The following is a 20,639-nucleotide window of genomic DNA, read 5'->3' on the forward strand; positions in this document are numbered from 1 at the left end:
TTACAAAACATGTAGCCACTTTTGAAAAGCACGCGCTGAAGTATAACGTAACTAAATTGTGTGGGCGCGTTTGTCATAGAGTAAGTAATATACTACGTAAGAAGAGGCGGCACTTAGTACATTGAATTTGAGCTCACGCACACATACGTGAGCCCAGTAGAGTTATATTTTGTACCAATATTACGCAGAAAAATGACACACAAGGCTGCCAACTTACTATAAATCTGCTCGTTTCTAGGGACGTTCCTTATTTAATCGATATTATCGATAATTTTGTATCGACAGCTTTATATCGATAAAAATTGCTGACCATAAATCTTACACTGGTATAAATTATGATTGAATTTAGAATATTAAAAATAAAACGTCCACAATTTTTAATAATTCCCTTTATTTAATTAGAAAATACACAATATTATCACGTGAATTTCTTATGTATAAATTGTATAATGTTTAGGTCTTCTACTTAGAAATTCATAACACTCCAGTTTTCCGTTATTTATTTCCAATTTTATATGGAAATTGTCAAATTCGATACCTTACAGATATGATCTTTTTCCGTCTAATCAACAATTACTATGATACAATTATTGCAAGGGCAAATTCATAGATTTCGCACGTGCCTTTTTGATTAGGTTACTAAGCATAGAATTGAAACTCCATAATCTAGAGTATTCTCTTCAACGACTACCTGAGTTTGTAAATTTGAATTAAACATACATCACTTTTATGTAATGTTTTAAATCATAATATAAATTTTCTGTTACCGGTGTGGATCAAGTGGATACTTAGCCATAAATATGTTTGACTTTGGGTACTTTTGTATGCCACAAACCTCACATTTTTATACACATTAATTCTTTTCCCCATTCTCGCACACAAAATAAATAAACTACACAAATGTAAACAGAATTAGAGTCAATATCTCGGAATAATAAGAATCACTATCTCGTAACACACTACACAAATTCCTTCAAGAAGAAATATACACGAAACGGAAAAGCTGGCTCAACTCAACATATTCGACATAAAACTTAACTTATTATTGAACATAATCGCAATTATACAATTTTTTTGCAAATAAACTTCAACAATGACAAATCTACCGTCAATAATGGCGGCAAATTATCAACTATCATGGCAGCCAACATGCTTTAATTTTTTTTTGGATTATTATGTTGGTACAAGATGTTACGATGAGACGTCCTTTTGTCAACCAAAACTAAACTCTATGCAACGGCATTAAGATATATAATCATTCATCATTACATAAAATGTTCTAAGTGTCCACCCCCTGGCGTTTGTGACATTGTTTTGAGGTTGGCAAGTTGGAACTTTTGACATTTTATTTGCTTTTTAATTCGGCATCATAAAGAGGACCAAAGGTAACCATTTGATAATTTTAAAGTGTACGCATGCCGACTTTAGCAACATAATATTTGTCTCGTTCTTTTCAACGGTTTTGGCCTATTTGAAAAAAAAAGGATAAGTATATGAGGGTAATTTAGATTCCTTCTATGCTTGTTCTTGTTCTGAGGAAAATATAGTCTGACGTATAATTCCTTGTCAAATGTAAATTTGTTTCAGAACATGTAATATAGATATTTTTAACATAGGCTAGCTCTTAAAATGAACATGCGTTTATCAATTTGTTCATAGTTGATATCTTTACTAACTGATTTTATCTTATTATATTATATATTTATATTATATTATATGTATAGATTATTTCGCCTACGTTTGTGTTCTGAAAATAGCGTAATTCAAAATATTTACTAAGAGTATAGGGAGTTTAGATAGTATGACACTGTCAATGTCACTATCTACGGAGCCTGGAACGCACGTTGTGCGGAAGGTAACCAAGTTCGTATTGGACGTTTGTTTTGCCTTTGTTTAGTAAAAACACAATTAAATTCGAAGATAAAAAAACTGTAGTGGTGACTCATAGTAGTCGTAATAGTGGTGTGAGAGTAAATCTAATTCTTTTGTTTATTATATTGTAAATAGAGCTTTAAACAGAGTGAATTTTGTTATGAACATCTAATCTATCACGGAATGGTGTTGTTTTGAATCATCATGACATCACACATAGAGGAGAGCCCTATTATAAATTCGGACATCGAACACGATGTCACTAGCAGTCGTCGCAATCTCGTTGAAGATGAGTGTGGTAAGTGTAATTTGTAAATAAAGCAGTCCCACTCACGGGCTTTCTGTTGCCAATTTTAAGGTCATGACCTATTAACACTGAACTAATAAACTTTCTAGGTCTCATTCGCCTTATCGTTTGTTAATAGATATGTTTAATTTGATATGACTTATTTTATCACAGTTTTTAGATTGGTTAATTAATGTATACCTGGAAAAATGTAGAATTATATAAAGTTAGGTGTGTAGCAAACAGCCTAAACAATTACCTGAGTATTGTCCATCATAGACTAGACGATTATGTATAATTACCCATATTAACTAACATTAGATTTTTACAACTTAACTTTATCTTCATATTTTGAATTTAGAATAAATTGAGTTGACACTATTCTGGTTAATAATTTTTAGTGGAGGAGACAACAGGATGGATCAAATGTCGTACTGTGCTTGGTATCATGGGCTTCCTTGGCTTTGCAGTGGTGTACGCCATGAGAGTGAACTTGTCTGTGGCGATAGTAGCTATGGTTAATTCAACAACACCACAGACAAACTCCTCACTAGATGTGTGCCCTGCTCCCATACCAACTAATACATCTACACCAACAGTATGTGATTTTGTTATTGTTTTTGTTGGCTTAAGTTGATATTATACTTACTGAAATGTTATTATTTTTATGTAGACTTGTGTTTAAATGTTTTGTATTTTCAGAGGCCTGGTGATTTTAACTGGTCAGTACAACAGCAGGGTATAGTGCTGGGTTCATTTTTCTATGGATATGTACTAACACAGGTAAATCTAGTAGTATTTATAGAAAATTAAAATTTTTATTGCAGATATTGAAGAGCAATATTTCTGTTTTAAGGCGATACCTCAAGGTCCATTTTCATACATTTTGTTTCGCCTTTAATCTGGGTAACTAAACAAGTATTGGCAAGTAAAGAATTTAAATTCACGTCTAGTTAGTGATTAGTTCGCAGTTGAAGAAAAATATAAAAATAATTAATAATCATGGATATTTCTGCCTTTAAAATTTCGTCATATTAAATTTTAAAGGCCGAAATATCCATGATTATTAATTATTTGCTTTTTCTTCAACTGCGAGAACTAATCACTAACTAGACGTGAATTTAAATTCTTTACTTGCCAATACTTGTTTAGTTACCCAGATTAAAGCCGAAACAAAATGTATGAAAATGGACCTTGAGGTATCGCCTTAAGTTAATTCACTTTAAATATTTGAGAATTTGTCTAAATGCCATATTTTGATGTTATTATATCCATTTTTCCAAAAACCACCATTTAATATGAAAATTACAAAATGTGCATGTGTGGAAAAAATATGTATCTTTGTCATGACACTTGTATAATTCAACTGGCTTGTTGCTTCACCGGCATGTTAAGCCTTTCCCAATAATTTTTATCCAGTGTTTTAAAGACTTTTGTTTTTGAAACACTGTACTACACCAGTTTTATATATTTAAAAAAGAAGCCTATGTAAAATGTTAACTAATCCAGAAAAATGTTAACTCATGTGCCAAATTTCATCCAAATCTATGAAATTTTTACTGCACTTACTTCTAACAAACATACAATCAAATATTTTCAAAAGGTTCCATGTTTATAATATTCATAAGATGGACCAGAGAAGCTAACATAAAACATAATATGAAAACATTAGGTATTTGTAAACCACTATTTTTTATAAATAAAAAAATAATAATAACCTGTTTTGTGTTTAATAAACAAATAAATAAAATAAATAAATCTCAAAAAAAAAATAAAACAAAAATTTATGAATTGTTCCAGGTTCCTGGTGGAAGAATAGCAGAATTATGTGGTGGGAAATTAGTTTATGGTCTAGGCATCTTCTTCACAGCTGTGTTCACAATACTCAGCCCGATAGCAGCTTATACTGACTTTTCCTTCTTCATTGCGGTCAGAGCGCTGGCAGGACTATCAGAAGGCGTCACGTATCCCGCCATGCATGCCATGCTAGCAAAATGGATCCCACCATTAGAGAGATCGAAGTTTGCTGCTTATGTCTATGCTGGTATATTTTTTTATTTATGAATAAAAAAAAACTTATTAGGTTATCCTTTTTGAAATAGATTTCCTGTTTAGGCTATCATTATAAAATGTAAATTTATTTATATAATCACATTATGACAAGCATAATTTTTGTTTCGTTCTTTTATTAAGACAGAGAATTGAAATTATTTGTATGACCGAATATATTTTAGTTACGCTAGAAATAAATTATCATAGATGATCTCTATGCATAAGATGTACATGCAGCCTCATAAGTAGCTGAACAAATTCAAAATTTAAAGCTTTAATCGCTTTTTTGCACTAAAATAAAATTCAAAGGGTTTAGTTTCTTTACAATAAAGAAAGAAATATTTCGGTTAAAGTCAATTTGTAGAATCCATTAATTTGAAGTCTTGAATTTGTTCTGCTATTTTTGTGGCTGACTGTACCATAACAAGTTTAAATGAATAAATTGTTGATCAAGGTTTTATTATTACAGGATCAAATATTGGTACAGTAATAACTCTACCAATATCAGGGTGGTTATGCACATTGGAATTTGCTGGAGGGTGGCCGCTATGTTTCTACATATTTGGAGGACTCGGAGTTGTTTGGTTTATCGGATGGCTCTTCTTTGTCTATGATTCGCCGCAGAAACATCCAAGGATATGTCCTAAAGAAATTGAATATATTACAAGAAGTATTGGTCCTGCTCAGGTATGTTTTATTTATTAATTGAAGTGTGCAAGAAAATGCACTTAGAATTTTAATTATAGTCATGAATTATCTCACAGTATATAGTGTTATATAATCAAGTTAATTACTTGCATAATATAGGGTGGCATACAATGTGATATCTAATTTATTTATTAAAGTGTTTTTTTGTTTTTCGTTTTTTCCCTTCATTAGTGTGTTGACAACACACCAATGAAGGGAAAAATGTTTTCATTAATAATTAAAAAAAAAAAAACAAACAAATTGTAATAATAATTTGTCTATACTGTGATTACTAAGTGAAGTACAAAGTGTTTACATTGCACAGATTAGTTGAATAATTATGAACTCAATGCAAGTTTATCAGCAATGTGGGACGCGCGGCGTGACTCATTGACCTCACAGATGTATCACGATGTTGGCATGTCGTGTGGAATTAGTGTGCTGTCGAATTTTATGTATTCCTAGTACATGATCTGAATTATTGCAACAGATTTGTCTATTTATTTTGCTAAATTCAAGTTTTCTTAGTCCTAAATTCAGCAATGGAAACAGGTGCGTAGGTACAACTGTATCAGCTGTATCAATGATAAGGGGCCACCGAGCTTTAGGGGTCCCTCTTAGCCCAAACACTTAATTTAAGTGGTCGCTCAAAGTATGGCGATCTTTATTTTTCTGCCGCACAATAAACACTCGGACGCGAGACATGCGGTACAAAATGTGTGGCCCATATCGTCGTTGTAGGTGGAGAACTAAATAACTCGGATTTTGGCCATTTTGGACTTTCATCCCTTTTGTGTTGCCCAAAACATGGCGCATATTTTGGCCTAACAAGCATTTCATTATCTTATCCCGTTTCGAAATTATAGCTTTTTTATGTTAAAAGTGGAGAAATAAATATATTCAAATAATATATATTTTGTTGTAGAAAAAGTAAATAATTAAATAATAAAATCAATAAACTGCAACTTATAATCTATTCAATAGTAAAGAAATTAAATAAAATGAGTTGTTTAATTCTTCCTTGAGTCTATTGTTAGTAAACAAAATTAATCAAGTGTGTAGAAGAACTAAACAACTTGATTTGTTTAATTTAGACATTGTAAATCCTAATGGTATTCACTTTAATAAACTCTATAATTGTAATTATTTAACCTTATAATTACTTTACCATATGGTTTCTAGTGTGGCAAAACTAAATAACTATACGAGTTATTTAGTTTATTTCAGCTAACTTACAAAACATTGTTGTGGCAGAATTAAACAAGAAGTTTTTATTGTTTTATATTTTTATTCTTCAGGTCCAGAGTTTTTTTTGTTAATGCATAATATAAAATAAAAAAAATATATAAAAATACCGACATTAAAATTATTTATAGTTTTTAGTTAATTATTCAGTTAATCGCGTTTATCTCGAAACTAGAAATTTTGAGTTATTTAATTCTCCACCTACAGCGACGATATTTTAGAACAATATAAATCCGGCGCTAGAGGGGTCCCTCAACCATACTAAGCACTATTCATTAAAAGTTTAACAGACGCACTTATAAATTTATCAACAACAGCGGAGAAATGAGACTGACTCGTTTTGTAAAAAAAAAAACGATCTATTTTAACATTTAATTTATGTTTCTGAAGCCATCAATTCGTATTTCCTGTTATTATACTTCGATATCCCAACAAAAAAATGCAATATGGCATATCAGACTGACGTTAATTACTAATTTATTACATATTGACATTATATTACACACTGAGCATAATAGAAAAAATATGTATGTCAATGTCAGTGAATGATATCCGATACAAATATGTAATAATGTGTCATGGTAGAGTGGAATTACGAACATGTAACGCGTTTGGCATGAGTAGGGCTTCCATCCACCCCGTTCCCTCGAGGACTAGGAGTAATTGTAGGTTATCAACTATTTGGCAGGATGGACTTTACCCTTCCATCCACCCTGTTTCCTTCCAGGACAAGGATTAATGCAGGTTATCAGTGATCTGCCAGGATGGAAATTACCCTGGAAAATAATATTTTTTATTTTCTAAGAAACCTCAGTTCTGTAAGCAAAAACTTAATCAAATGGGTTATAGCTATTTTTTTCACTCCCTGAAACCGCTTTTTGGTGGTAGGGTGTTTTGTATCCGTCCTGATGGCGACCATTAGACACCCGATATAAAACCCGCCACAGTGGCTCACTTATGTGTCGTGTTCTGGGATATTCGATTATAAAAAGGCCGGCATAGTTGTGCCGATTGGCGAGGGGTAATAATTTCTCGTTAGTCAAAACTAGACCCCATTTCACTTACCAAATAAAAAAAAAACTTATGCTATAACTTCTTAATTATTAAGGTTCATTAAAGCTGGATGAATTTCTAACAGTCAATCTCATATAGTATTCAGTTCTCGTTCTAAGTGAAATGAAAACAGTAAATACCCGCGATTTATTTTTATTTTCCACACGTGTTCAAGAAATTGTAACACTTTCTAAATTTTAATGAACTCCAGCCTACATATCCAACGAAGCAGTTACATATTTTTGAATAGCAAAGATTTCTCAGGCACGATATTATTTCATTTACTTTAATTTATTAACGAACGTCTTCATGATTCTAAAACAACCAGAGTACTTTTACATTAGCGATCGGACTTCGGAAGAGTAAACGATGAAGGAAAATTACGTACCTCTATATATTTAAAATGTGCTGATTTTACATAATATAATAAAAAACATCATTTTAGCATAGCATAATGTGCTGCGTCAACAGCGCCTGGAAAAAGACCTAAACAAATAAATTATAATTATACTGTACGCATTTTATTTTCACTTTTTTAACGCCTAATACTTATATCACTCTTTGTCCATCTGTTATTAGAGATGCAGTTAAATGTAACCATAATATTATGTATCAGTAGATAGTTTTGTGTTATTTAATATTGTGAACTCTGTTGATGGTCCTAGATTAAATGTATATAAATATGTTTCAAGTTTACTTTCTAACAATGTCACTGGGGCTTTACTTCAGATAAAACACTTAGGCTAAACCAGGATGAAAAATATTTTATCCTCCGATCATTTAACCAATCAAGTACTTTACAACAAAACTAATTCTGTGTAACTATATCATTACAAATAAGTCTGAATATTCCTTTTTTTTAGGAAGACAAGCCAGCGATGTCGATACCTTGGTGCAAGTTCCTAACATGCGTGCCGCTGTGGGCCATCCTCATAGCGCAGTGCGGGCAGGCGTGGGTGTTCTACACACAGTTCACGGAGCTGCCTTCCTACATGAACAATATATTGCATTTTGACATTGTCTCCGTGAGTACAAATACGACATAATTACTAATATATGCATTAGTTCCTACTTAAAACCTTGAGATATTTAAGAAGGTTTGAGTTTTCAGGTCAACCAATGTGCTAAACTACGCTATCGTGCTTTGCTATATACAAGGAATTAGGAAGCAAAAAACTGAAAGTAAACAATCTCCCTAAAGTTGTATGAGTTATGATTTCTTATCTAATTTTAATGCTGTTTTCACAGAAGGATTTCTTTTTGTGCTAATTGCTGTTACATAATAATTATTAATAATGCATAAAATCAAAGTCTATTAAAAAAATATCTCTTAAAACGGAGATATGAGCTTTTTGAGTTTGATCATCAAATAAAAATAAATAATACTATTTTTCCAGAATGCAAGATTGAGTGCTCTTCCATACTTGACAGCGTGGATCGGCGGAATACTGTTGTGTATATTCGCGGACTGGCTCCTCGCGAAAGGATGGATTTCGCGACTCAATAGCATGAAATTGTGGAATACAGTGTGTGAGTTATCATTCAGCAATTTCGAAATAACACGGGGTCATAAGATTTATATTGTGAAGATAAACAATAATGCAGTATCCGAAGATATTACGCAATTGATATTTAATCAATTTTTGGTAAATTATTTATCGCTCTTCATGTTAATAAAACTTTAATGAACTGATGATTTATGTTACACTAAGTGTTGCTTGCGGCGCCGGTCGTGTTATTGACTTCTCCCAGTATAAAACTCCCTATATATGTATTCGGGACGAAGACGAGCCATTATGTTATGTTAAATTAAGACATAATTTCATCTAAATCCTTTATTTGTAAAAAAGTTTCAAACATCTCAAAATTGTCACAAAATATAGCATTTACTTGCTTTCCACCCGCGTGGAAAATTTTTTCCGGGATAAAAGTCGCGTTTTATATTTTTATAAAATGGAGTCTATATTTTAAGTTACACCTCTGGCAATACATCGATGAAAACTGCTTTCAATTCCATACAGTTGTCTTTGCGTGACGTGTATAAACATACATAAAAACAGAGAAAAAATCTAATAACTGTTGTTTTGGTTTCTGTATATCTAATAGAGATTCTTTACGAGTATGATATAATAGTTTTTCTTCAATATCTATAATGTACAGACATCGGCCTATTACAATTTATTTATGTAAAGATAATACATACATGCAAACATACATAATATAACGCCTGTATACTAAAGTGATAGACAAAGATTACAATATTTTATGAAATGTGTAGTATAGTAAGTAAGATGAACAGTTAATTAGATACGGAAATGCAAGGTATTGTGTGTTGCAGCGGCGTTCGTGCCCGCGTTCGGTCTGCTCGGCATCGCGTGGGCGGGCTGCGACCGGGTCTCCGTCATGTTGCTGCTCAGCCTCACCTCGGCCTTCGGCGGCGCCGCCTATGCCGGTCAGTGATCATTCATACTAACTGTGCTATTAACATCTCTTAATATACTATAAACGGTTAGATAAACGTCTAGAACCCGAATTCGGATAAAAAATATCATTCAATAAAGCGCACCTTAAGGGGTTAAGATATGTAAAACTCAACTTTATGTCGACTTTGGGCGTCCTGCAAAAAATAATGTAAGCATTCTTTGTATATATTTTTCAAGAAATAAATAGTTTAGCTTATGGTCTTTTGCACAGCTGCGTATTTTTTTTATTAAACACGATACCGTGAATGAAATCATAATTAATATCTGCCAAAAATCGCTCAACGGTAAGAATTTTACATCGTTAACATTACGATATCTCTCTTATTTACTTGAGTTAATATATTCTGAAATAATTCTATACTCTATTTTTAAATACACACTGCTTATATTTTTTGAATACCGTTATATATAACAAAATATTTAATTATTTTTATAAACGCCTACTCAAACAACAGCTTATAGTAACAGGAAAATTTGCGGTTACGCGCCGTCAGGCGCTCTAACAAATTGATGTCGACATCATTTCATCTAGGATATGTATATTATGTACTAAGTAACATTAAATATTTTAAAATATTATATACACTCTATTTAAAATTAGAAAACACAAATAAGAATTAAAAAATATTAACATGTGATTTGAACTTGGTCTAATTTATATTAAATGCCTTACCCTTCCATACTAAAGGTTTTTGACAAACTACAATATTTTTAGGTAACTATGTATATTTTGTCACTCGCAGTCACTCGGTTACTAAGGAAATTTCGGTGTTGCGATATATTAGAATAATTGGAATTTAGGTGTGGGTGGATGTTTGAATTATTTTAATACAAATATTGATATTATGGATCAATGGTCACTAGACAGAAACATATGTTAGATTTGGTATTGCTGGCCACCATTTTGAATATTATTATTTTGGGCTCCGTTTTAAAGTCGATATCTGGACATGTTTTGGACCACAAAACAAGAGTTTAGTACACACTAGAGCCGATTTTAGACTAGCAAGTTCTCGCAGTACTATATGGCATAAGAACTTTTAAACACGTTTATCTTAGCGGAAATATTTTTATAAGTTTATACAAATGCGATTTTTAATTTAGTATGGAGACAGTTTGAGACCCTGGGAAGAATAAAGGTTCCCGGGAAAATATAAAGCGTGCCTTTTATAACGGAAAACTTGAGCCCGAAAAACTTTATAACGCGGGCGGAGCTGCGGGCAAAAGCTAGTATATAATATTTTCAAACGTAACTTTGACATACCTAATATTTTGATAATCAAGGATGTAATTGTACAATACCGTGTAGCTACACGTACCGCCATCTAGTTAGCTTTTGTGTAGCGCCCAAGGTCAACGCTCAAGGGCACTGGCCTCACTTCCATTCTTAATATTACTAATAATAAATTATATCTAATTACTCATTTGCACGTGCGTGTATTATTTTTTATTTTATTTTATTTATTAGGTTTTCCAGTAGACTTAACCCTACGATTTGATGTTTATAACATAATCTACACGGCCCTGGACCCACTACATTAAAATAATAGCAATATCCTTCAAATTGTTTAGTAGAAAAACATTTCGAATGAGTATAACTCGAATTCATAACTCTTTATTCTTCCACCTTGAACATCCAATATTGAATCAATTTATATATGTGCAGGCAACCAGATGAACCACATCGACCTGTCGCCGCAGTTCGCGGGCACGATGTACGGCATCACCAACGCCGCGAGCAACATCTGCGGCTTCCTCGCGCCCTACGTCGTCGGACACATCATCAACGCTGACCAGGTATAACACCACCGCCACCAGCTAAAACGGCGATACCCTAGTTGGGTGTGGAACGGACTCCCAAGACGAATGTCCGCAGGTTCAAATCCCAAGGGCACACACCTCTGATTTTTCTAAAATCGTGTGTGTATTCTTTGTGAATTTATCGTTCGCTTGTACCCTGCTCGTACCCTGAGACCGTCCTGTATGCGCTGAAGAAGGCCACCGTGAGTTTTGGTTAGTAAGCCAGTGTAGGGTATACAGTTAGGGACTCGGTCCAATGCTGTCTAGGATAATGCTATTCTCCTGAGTGAGGACATTGGGCCGGAAGACCGGTGAAACGAACATAATCGATTCGTTGACTCCTCATTGGTGGTAGCGTTTCGAGTTGTTCCTGTGAAAATAAAACAATACACAGTGATTATTGGACATTATGAGACTTAACGTGTTATGTCACAGGGTGACAAGCGCAGTGGGTTGCAACGTGGTATTTTGTAATTTAAATTTCTGTACGGTGTTGTCAATGTTTATGGGCGGTCGTATTACAATCAAACGACTCGGACGTACGTTTCGTGTTGAGCTCAGCCTTAAAGTGATTGACCGTTTTCAGCAAACTCTGGGTCAATGGCGTGAAGTTTTCTATCTGGCGGCGGCCATCGACCTCGGCACGAATCTGTTCTACTTATTCTTCGCTAGTACTGAGGAACAGGTAATTGCGTAATTTTTTCCTATCTGCGAATTTTAGTTTCATTTGTACTTGGTTGAGGATTATGATAATTATTGGTTTATGTCACTACATTGCTAATAAGCGATAATGTATCCAAAACGAGGATACTGTTCTAAATTTTTGGTGACTTCAACGGTGCCTTGATAACATGACAAAACCAAGAAACGCGTATATAAAAGTCGCGCCACATATTATCCGAAGTCACTACTTCATATTTGAATATAATGAAACACCTTTGAATATAAATAAAATGCTCACAATATAATGCTATGTGTCCAGGACTGGTCCCGGCCGGACAACGACGACATGACCGCGTCGGCGCCGGTGGAGAGCATCCTGTTCCCCGAGTCCTAGGAGTCGCTGTGCCGCGACACTCGCACCGCAGACACGTGCCTCTAGCTCTACACTCGATACAGCGCCTAATGGATAGTTGGCGTAAAGTTCTCTTTTACTTGCTAGGAGCGCGATGGATTTAAATCCATTAGGGGACTAATTTTCAGAAATTCTTTCATAAAATAAAATTCTGCACACACTTTCCAATGTGGGTGATCTCCATCGTGTACAAAATTTTATTTGTCTCAAGCCACCAATGTTGGCTGTGTGTTTATCAGCCAGTGTTAAATAATTTTACCTAAGTATGAATATTTCTAAATTGTTAAAATTCGGAATTCAAGCTTTAGGCTCGTATTCACAAACGTTACTTAGCTAAATTGGCTCAATGCTGTGATAAGTCTGTTTATCAGTGCTTTCGGCATGATAGCCTGCGCGTAGGTAAAAAGGCTCCGTAATTGGCAAATATTGTAATACACTTTACTTTATTTGGCTGTCAGGTAAATCTAAAGAAAACTGCAATAGCAGACGCTGTGTTTTCAGGTCCACTGTGAGTCCTTGTGGTATTGTTTGTGAATAGGGGTGCTAAAACATAATTTTACTTAGGTTTCATCTAGAAAAAACTGCCATCTGTCGGGAACATTTGATAATAATTAGACGATGTGGAGTGAAGTTATACGCGATACACGTGTGTGAGTAAGTTCGGTTCGAATAATCTATAAGATTAATCTAGAAGAATTTATAACTTAATCATTCATCAATGAATATAGCGATCATTAAATTGTTAACTATTTGTTAAAATGCGCAAAATACATTATTATGAATATGTGTGATTGGATAGGTATGCCATTAGTATTATTGTTTCCAGTGGAAACATATTTCAAGGTATAGCACACTGAATAAAAACATGATTAAGATTTTTTCTTAGTAACATCTTTTGTTGAAATGTAATTTTCTTTGTGACCTACTTTTTAAAAAAAACAACATGGGCCATATTGTACTTGTATGTTAGATGCAAAAAATAAATAATTAAATGCATTTATAAATATCAAATTTTCGTAATATTTTTACATGAGTTTCCTTGAATAATATATAAAAAAGAAATTATGATACATAGTACTAATTTATAAACATTATCTAGTAGTGAGGAAAATTTCTTGAATCATTTTTTTCAGTCTGAATCTATACCTATTTGTCACGGATGTATCATGTTCATTAGAAATTAAAATAGTCTGTGATATGTACATACGAGAAACGTATCAAAACGCATAGACAAAATACCAGTCGATGTGATCGGCTAAGGAAACATACATACAGCCTGTGTAAATGTAATAAAAAAATAATCATGTATAAATATGGGCTGATTAATTAATCGTCAGATAAAAAGTTATTCATCAAATAAATTATAACTTAACAGAATAGAAAAGTTTTGTCAATAGTTTTTTTTTTTTTTACAACTGTCATATTTAATTTGTTCTTGTTATATTTTATTCTACGAATAACTTTTATCTAACGGTAAAAATGCTATAAGTTATGAATACATTAAATATTGGCTGAAAATAATAAAAAGTAAGATATTAACATAACTTAATATGTTTTAAACAAAAATGTTTTTTAGACAAATTCTTATCTTGTAAGTAGTCTAAAGGTACGTACTCGCTAGCGTGAAGTGTCCGAATTGGAGTATGGTAGTTGGTACAAACCTTTGAAAATGGCACTTTTTTGCCATAAGATGTATCCACATGAACCAACTTTGACTAAGTACCGATTTCAAAAACGAACATAATCGCAAACTACAGATCAAACCCAGGTCTAATCAAAATAAATCATAATATTATGTAAAAAAATATTCTGATTTGATCATTTTGAGTTTATCTGTCCGAGGGTAGCGTTTAGATCGTTTATTGAAATCGGCTATGTCAAGTGGTTTCTATAACCAGTGTGTATATAAGTTTAGCGCGTGGCTTGTTCCACCTTCTAAGTAGCGAATGAAAATAAAATAAGAATTTATTATCAATTTTATACGAATATGAAAATGTTTTAGTGTTTCGTAAAATAATATATAATTCAAAGCCTCATTTAATATTAAATTGACAGCATTCCGTACGTTCAAGGGGATTCCTCTCATTTATTAACTTAGGCCTGTGAGGTATATTTTACAGAAATATTAAAAAAAATTATAAAACATCCCAGTCTTAATCTTCGATCCGGATCAATAATAAACCAATCAAAATAAATCATTTGTAAGCATCTCAAGATACTTTGATTGGTTCATTCTCGATCGGTCGAAACATAGATCTTCATTGAAATAGGCGGTAAATAAGCTATTTGTATGGGCCAAACGCGTCAAATCCATTCAGATCAGGTCGAAAATTATAACAATATACTCATATCTTCAGATCGTTCAAAGAAATAGACCAATCAGAATAAAGTTTAATTGTTGCGCATTGGTTTATTTTTGGGATGGACCTGTAGTGATTGGTCGAATTTTACATCAATATCGACTATTTTTTTTCGACTCATGTTTGTAAGGATTTAGGGAGCAGACATTTAAAATCTGGCCCAAATTTATTTCTATCTTTAATAAAAAATAATCGCTTGGGTTGCTTAGTAAGCGGATTTAATTTCTACATTATTTCCCTCAAGGTTACGAATATAAATAACAAGACATTGCATTACTATAAATTCCTTAACCAATAATAGCTAGATAAATATTTTAATAGCAAATATTGTTTTCTTGTCTCAATGTTAAGTTTAAAACTAAATCATATCTTTTTAATTTTAAGAGCTTTTACCAACTTTTCAGTTCCATTTCTTTCTCGTAGAACAATTTATACAAATATTTTATGCAAGCAAGGTCCATTCATAACGTTATTGATAATTTGTTATTATTTTGTACAATTAAACTTTTTAGCATATAATAATGTCTATTCTAATTGAAAGCCTTCCTTCGCAAGATAATTTTGTTAAGTAAAAATATTATTTAATTTATTCAGTCGATACCCATTCTCTAAAAGCGAAGATACGAGAACAAAGCCAAAGTGTAACCAATGTGATTAGAAATATGGATTCGTTTTATTGATATAAAAATATAATTACGTGAATTTTAAGTCGGCTTGAAGTTAGCCACTCCCATAGGGAAGTTAACTACTTTTTAAATAAATTTATCAAATATGTTTGTCATGTAAAATGTATAATATTTGGTGCAAGAGATCTATCGGATAATTGTAATATTATAGATTATACATAGATTTGAACGGTTTTATACTTGTAGAAGTGAAATAGAGGTATTACACAAGGTACACACAGGCGTGAGGTTTTGTTAAGTATACGGCTTTGTCAAACAAATACGCAAGCAATGGATGATTATAATTTTGTAAGATATAATGTACGTTCCAAAAAATCATGCTTCTTATTTCTTGGTTAGGTAAATCAAGGTAATTATTTATATTGGCTTATATATTTGGTTAATTAAAAAATATGCATTATCCTTGTATCCGTGTGTGTATAATTTATCGGTTTATTGTTCTATTTCACAGCGTATTGGAGTAATATGGAGATATTACATCCACTTTGCGTAATGGTGCTCATGAGCTTACATTAAAATTATGTTTTATTTGCCTAATCACATTACCCATCGCTTCTATTTATCTTTAGTTATTAGGTAAAAATGTTTCATTTCTACATGCAGCACGATTCTGAGATACTGTTTGACAATGTATTAATTAATGTTCACGAAACCTAAAGTAATACGAGTATTCGGGACTGCGCACAAAATCATTTTGCGCCCTAACATTAAATGAAAGATAATTGTTTAGGTTGACCTATGTCGCGCTTTGGTGTTTTAACTATAATTCACTTGTAGATTGTACAAAAAAACATACTGCCTTACCTATCACGTTAACGTCATATCACGTATTTCTGTGCATCATCCATCTACAAACAGATAAGTCTGCTGGACTCAAATCAATTCCATTTGTTAGTAGAAATAACCTAACCTAGCTACTATTAACGTCTATATTAATTGATTTTATTTTATTAAAATTTTCGAGTACACTAAACGAGCTATGTTGGGAACTAAGATTTTTGTATATCAGAGTTTACGTAAATAAATTAGTTCTCAATCATTCCAATTAAATCATTTATCAAAGTATTAGCACAATTAGTGAGTTCAAACGTAACAGTATTCGCGTGTGGCCTGTTATACGTCATAGTTTTATTTGCATGTTAAATATGTTTTAAGAGTATACAACACTTAACTGCCAGTTTGAGTCTTAAGCGAGGTTTTAATCAGCAAGAATACTTGCAAAAGTGGACCTCGGCAGGCAATTTTTATTGTGTAAACAATAATGGCAAGCTGGTTTTTGCAAATTTTTAAGCTTGCAGGACTTGCGGCGAGTCGTATGGGTATATAATTGAAATATTGCCGCTAGTGTAATCTGGAAGTTCTTGGGCAATATGTTGCCGCAAGAACTTGGTATTCTATACGTACGTAAGGCTGTTGCCACACTAGGAAAATTGCGATTGACTATATTAATTAATTTGTTTACCGCCCATCAAATAAATCTACGTATCGTAGTCTACTAGGAATGAATTTTATTATAAATATATTATTGTTTGAATTGGGCTGCGAACTGCTTTTAATAATTCGGGATCGCGTTTTATCTTGTGTTATCATGCAGTCACTTGCATATAGCTTCGTTAGTGTGCCATCAGCCTTCGTACTATTATGAATGCAGAACATAATAGCTAAAATCGACATAATATTTGAGTTCTAAATACTTATTAAGCCTGTACTAAGAAAATTGTCTACAATATAGGCCGGATGCGACCGTCAGCTTATACATATACCGCTTACTTATCCATACAAATTTATTATATAAATTATATTAACAAATAAACTGATTTGAATTATAAAATGTTATGTGATACATTTATTTTGAATCTCCTATGAATTTTACAGTAACTTTCCAGAAAAATGTATTTGTGGCTATTTTAGTAACTGTGTAATACAACTCAGTTGATAAACTGTGATTTCAATGTAGAAAGTAGTACATTTTAAAAGCTTTTAAATTTATATGTATATGACGTATTTTTGTAGATGGCAAATAAATTTTGAAGTAAATCTTTTTATTTTATTAAGTATCTTGAGAGATTTAAGGCGGAATTTTTGCACGTCATTAGTGCCGCGCGCAGTAAAGAAAATAATATTAGATGTTTTTTAAATATAACGTATTAAATTGGTATTTATTATTGTGTAGTTCATTTATTATTTAGAATTTGGCATCGGCATCAGTAGAACTGAAGATGCGGATGCCGTAAATCGACTGGTCTTAATAAAACAAAGTGATCTATAAAGAATAAAGATAGATCATGTATCATACATATTTCGAGGTACAGAGGGTATAGTATAAATCATGTCCATTGACCAGTCAAAAATAAAATGAATTTACAATGCGAAATAATAAAGTACCTAAGGTAATAAAATTATTTCTTTAAGTCATATTTAAAATTACAGCATAAACTTGTTTGAGTTGGGTATCAGGGATGTCGGCATCAAGAATGATGTTAAAATACATATTAAATCTTCATTTTTCGACCTGCAATACAACGTATTTTTTGTGGGTCCTAATTGCATTTCGCTTGACGCGACGCGCCGCGACCGCGAGAAAATTATAACTTGCGGGCACAGTAGAGACGAATTTCAGAGGCAATCTTTTACACTATCAGCAACGCGTTCGGAGTCCGCCTGGCTCCATAATTACCTCGTGGAAGGATCGCACGTCAATACTAATATTTGTTTACGCCCCCGAGTGAGGTTTCTGTGCAGGATGGAAGCGTTTATCTCATAACGAGATACTCGTATGTTGCCACCATAATTATGACAGCCGTCAATTTTCAAGGGTTTGTTGTTAGGCAGGTGCGACATTCCTGGATCCATGGTTGCACACGATCCCAGGTAAGTATAGGATGGTGATTAGGTTGCAACAATAGGAATAAAAGTGATGCCAATTTACGCCACACAATTTTTTATTTACCACACGTAATACGACGGCTGTTCTTGCATAATTGCAGGATTTTTTAACAATCTAACGGTTTTAACAGTTATTTCAAAAATGTGAAAACAATTGTGGGTTTAGCGACATTAACTGCAAGAAAGAGTTTTGAACAATGTCGAGGTTATTGGCAAACGGCAAACCCTTGCAATTAAACGTTAACAAAGTATTGACGAGTTGAGGCTGAGTTTGCTAAACATTTCGGCTGGCATTGTCCTTTTGTTGATCATTTAAACCCGTCAATTTTACTGTGCAAAAGAACCAAAGGGCCGGGCCCGGCAGATCTGCGATAAAAGTTAAGAAAAACTTTACGAACCGCCAAAGGCAGCGCGAATACAACTAACAATGGTTTACGACCAATGTGTTTATGGCGGTGGGTTGTTTAACAATATTTTTGTGTCGTAAAACGTAGTTGCGTTTTGGATTCTTTTAGATCGCAGCGAGAAAGGAAATAACGGTTCCTTGTGCCAAATAAATAAATGGTGTTTAGTGGATGGGCTTTGTAGGATTGTGTTATAAAAAGATGTCACGCTTATCGGTTAAATGATCGGTAATATCTATTCTACAATAGACACTCTCGATTTGATTATATTATCCAAAGAAGTAGGTGATATTTCTTTTCCTTACCAATCCTAATCCTTTTCAATTATTATGGTATGCCGAGAAAAATTAAGGAAACTAAAGAACTGTGGAAAGCGTTAGATATATTGTTTACTGCATGTCAAGTTTAAAAAAATGTGCAATGTAGGAGCAGTTACAACTATAAGTCTCTGCCAAGAATTTATAAAGTACTTATAGAATATCTTGATACTGAATTGAATTCCTAATTTTGTAATGATAATAATCACAGTTTTCTTTGATAACAGCTACACCAAGATAATAATATATAAAATAGTCATTACGTATACTAAAAAACTTACATAAGTATTCACATGTAAACGCGTCTACCCAATTTGCCATGCCACAGTTCTCTGTTAAATAAATGTGGTGACATAGAATTTCTTCAGAAAAGTAATTAAGTCGCTCTCTGCAACAGCCATTTGGTTTCGGTAGCAATAAAATTTGTGTTGTCAACATAAGAAGGGTTTGTTGTCCAAACCGTTGTGGGTTTCTTTGAAATGGGTTAAAATAGAATTATAACCCGTGTCGAGGCACTCAAACAAATTTCGGTTTTGGCAAAATTTTTAACAAAGCTGTTTCAACAGTGATAATTTATTTACTTTTGTATTTACGTGGTTAAATTTGCTAATATATTGCTTATTGTTTTTTGTATTACGGTTAATTGTTCCGTTTATCTGTTTCTGCACATTATAACGGGTTAGCCTTATGAATTTGAAATCGCTGTTTCATTGTGTATAAATATATGTATATGTAATACTTCAGCAGGTATTTCACATACTATGTCATTTTCGGGATATCTCACAGAGACCTTACCAGCGTATGGCATGAAATCTTAAATATAGTATGCGTCTATAAGTTTGACGAAATAAATTAATATTAGTAAATAAATTATTATAATCGCGTTAAAATTCAGCAGATTATATTCAAAGTTCTTTAAACTTGTAATAGCTAAATAATGTAGTTAATTCACTCCAATATCACTTTGTCTAAAATGGTTACATACTATCAATTGTAGTTGCTGGATTATGCAAATACTTAATATCTAGATTGATCACTTTGGATGTAACATAGCACATAATTTTGATGATGTTTTGTTGTAACATTTTGTTTACGATATAATTTAGACGTGATGCGCTTTTATTGTCAAAGTACCGAGCATTAATAAATATAATATACTGATTGATGTGTGTTTGTTGATTTAGGTATGAGTATTAGTAAGATAAGGAGTTTTTAAATACATTATGTAAATTAAATAAGATTTTTAAATTCCGAAATATCGCCATAACGGTGTTTGAAAAATTGGTTAGTAAGTTAAAAAATAGTCCACATTGTTAAAAGGAAACAAAACAGAACAATCGTAAAATGGCTAACAAAAAATCTTTTCAAAATCTGCTCTCATTTTGGTTGTAAAATTAGTAAAATAGAGCAGTTTCTTTGTTTGAGCATCTTTT

The 20,639-nt window shown here is 32.7% G+C and overlaps 1 protein-coding gene across 1 annotated transcript; it reads left to right on the plus strand.

The window, feature by feature from the left end:
• The first annotated feature begins 1,816 nt into the window (after positions 1-1,816).
• LOC119191338 (sialin-like) lies at positions 1,817-14,679 on the plus strand. Its single transcript, XM_037445237.1, has 11 exons — positions 1,817-2,170; positions 2,560-2,756; positions 2,861-2,941; positions 3,959-4,202; positions 4,680-4,897; positions 8,059-8,220; positions 8,593-8,725; positions 9,534-9,647; positions 11,345-11,475; positions 12,065-12,163; positions 12,461-14,679. Exons 1-11 carry the CDS (start codon positions 2,077-2,079, stop codon positions 12,533-12,535), a joined length of 1,548 nt encoding a protein of 515 aa, XP_037301134.1. The 5' UTR covers positions 1,817-2,076; the 3' UTR covers positions 12,536-14,679.
• The last annotated feature ends 5,960 nt before the right edge of the window (positions 14,680-20,639 follow it).

Source organism: Manduca sexta, unplaced genomic scaffold (genome assembly GCF_014839805.1).
Source record: "Manduca sexta isolate Smith_Timp_Sample1 unplaced genomic scaffold, JHU_Msex_v1.0 HiC_scaffold_1364, whole genome shotgun sequence".
Lineage (NCBI taxonomy): Eukaryota > Metazoa > Arthropoda > Insecta > Lepidoptera > Sphingidae > Manduca > Manduca sexta.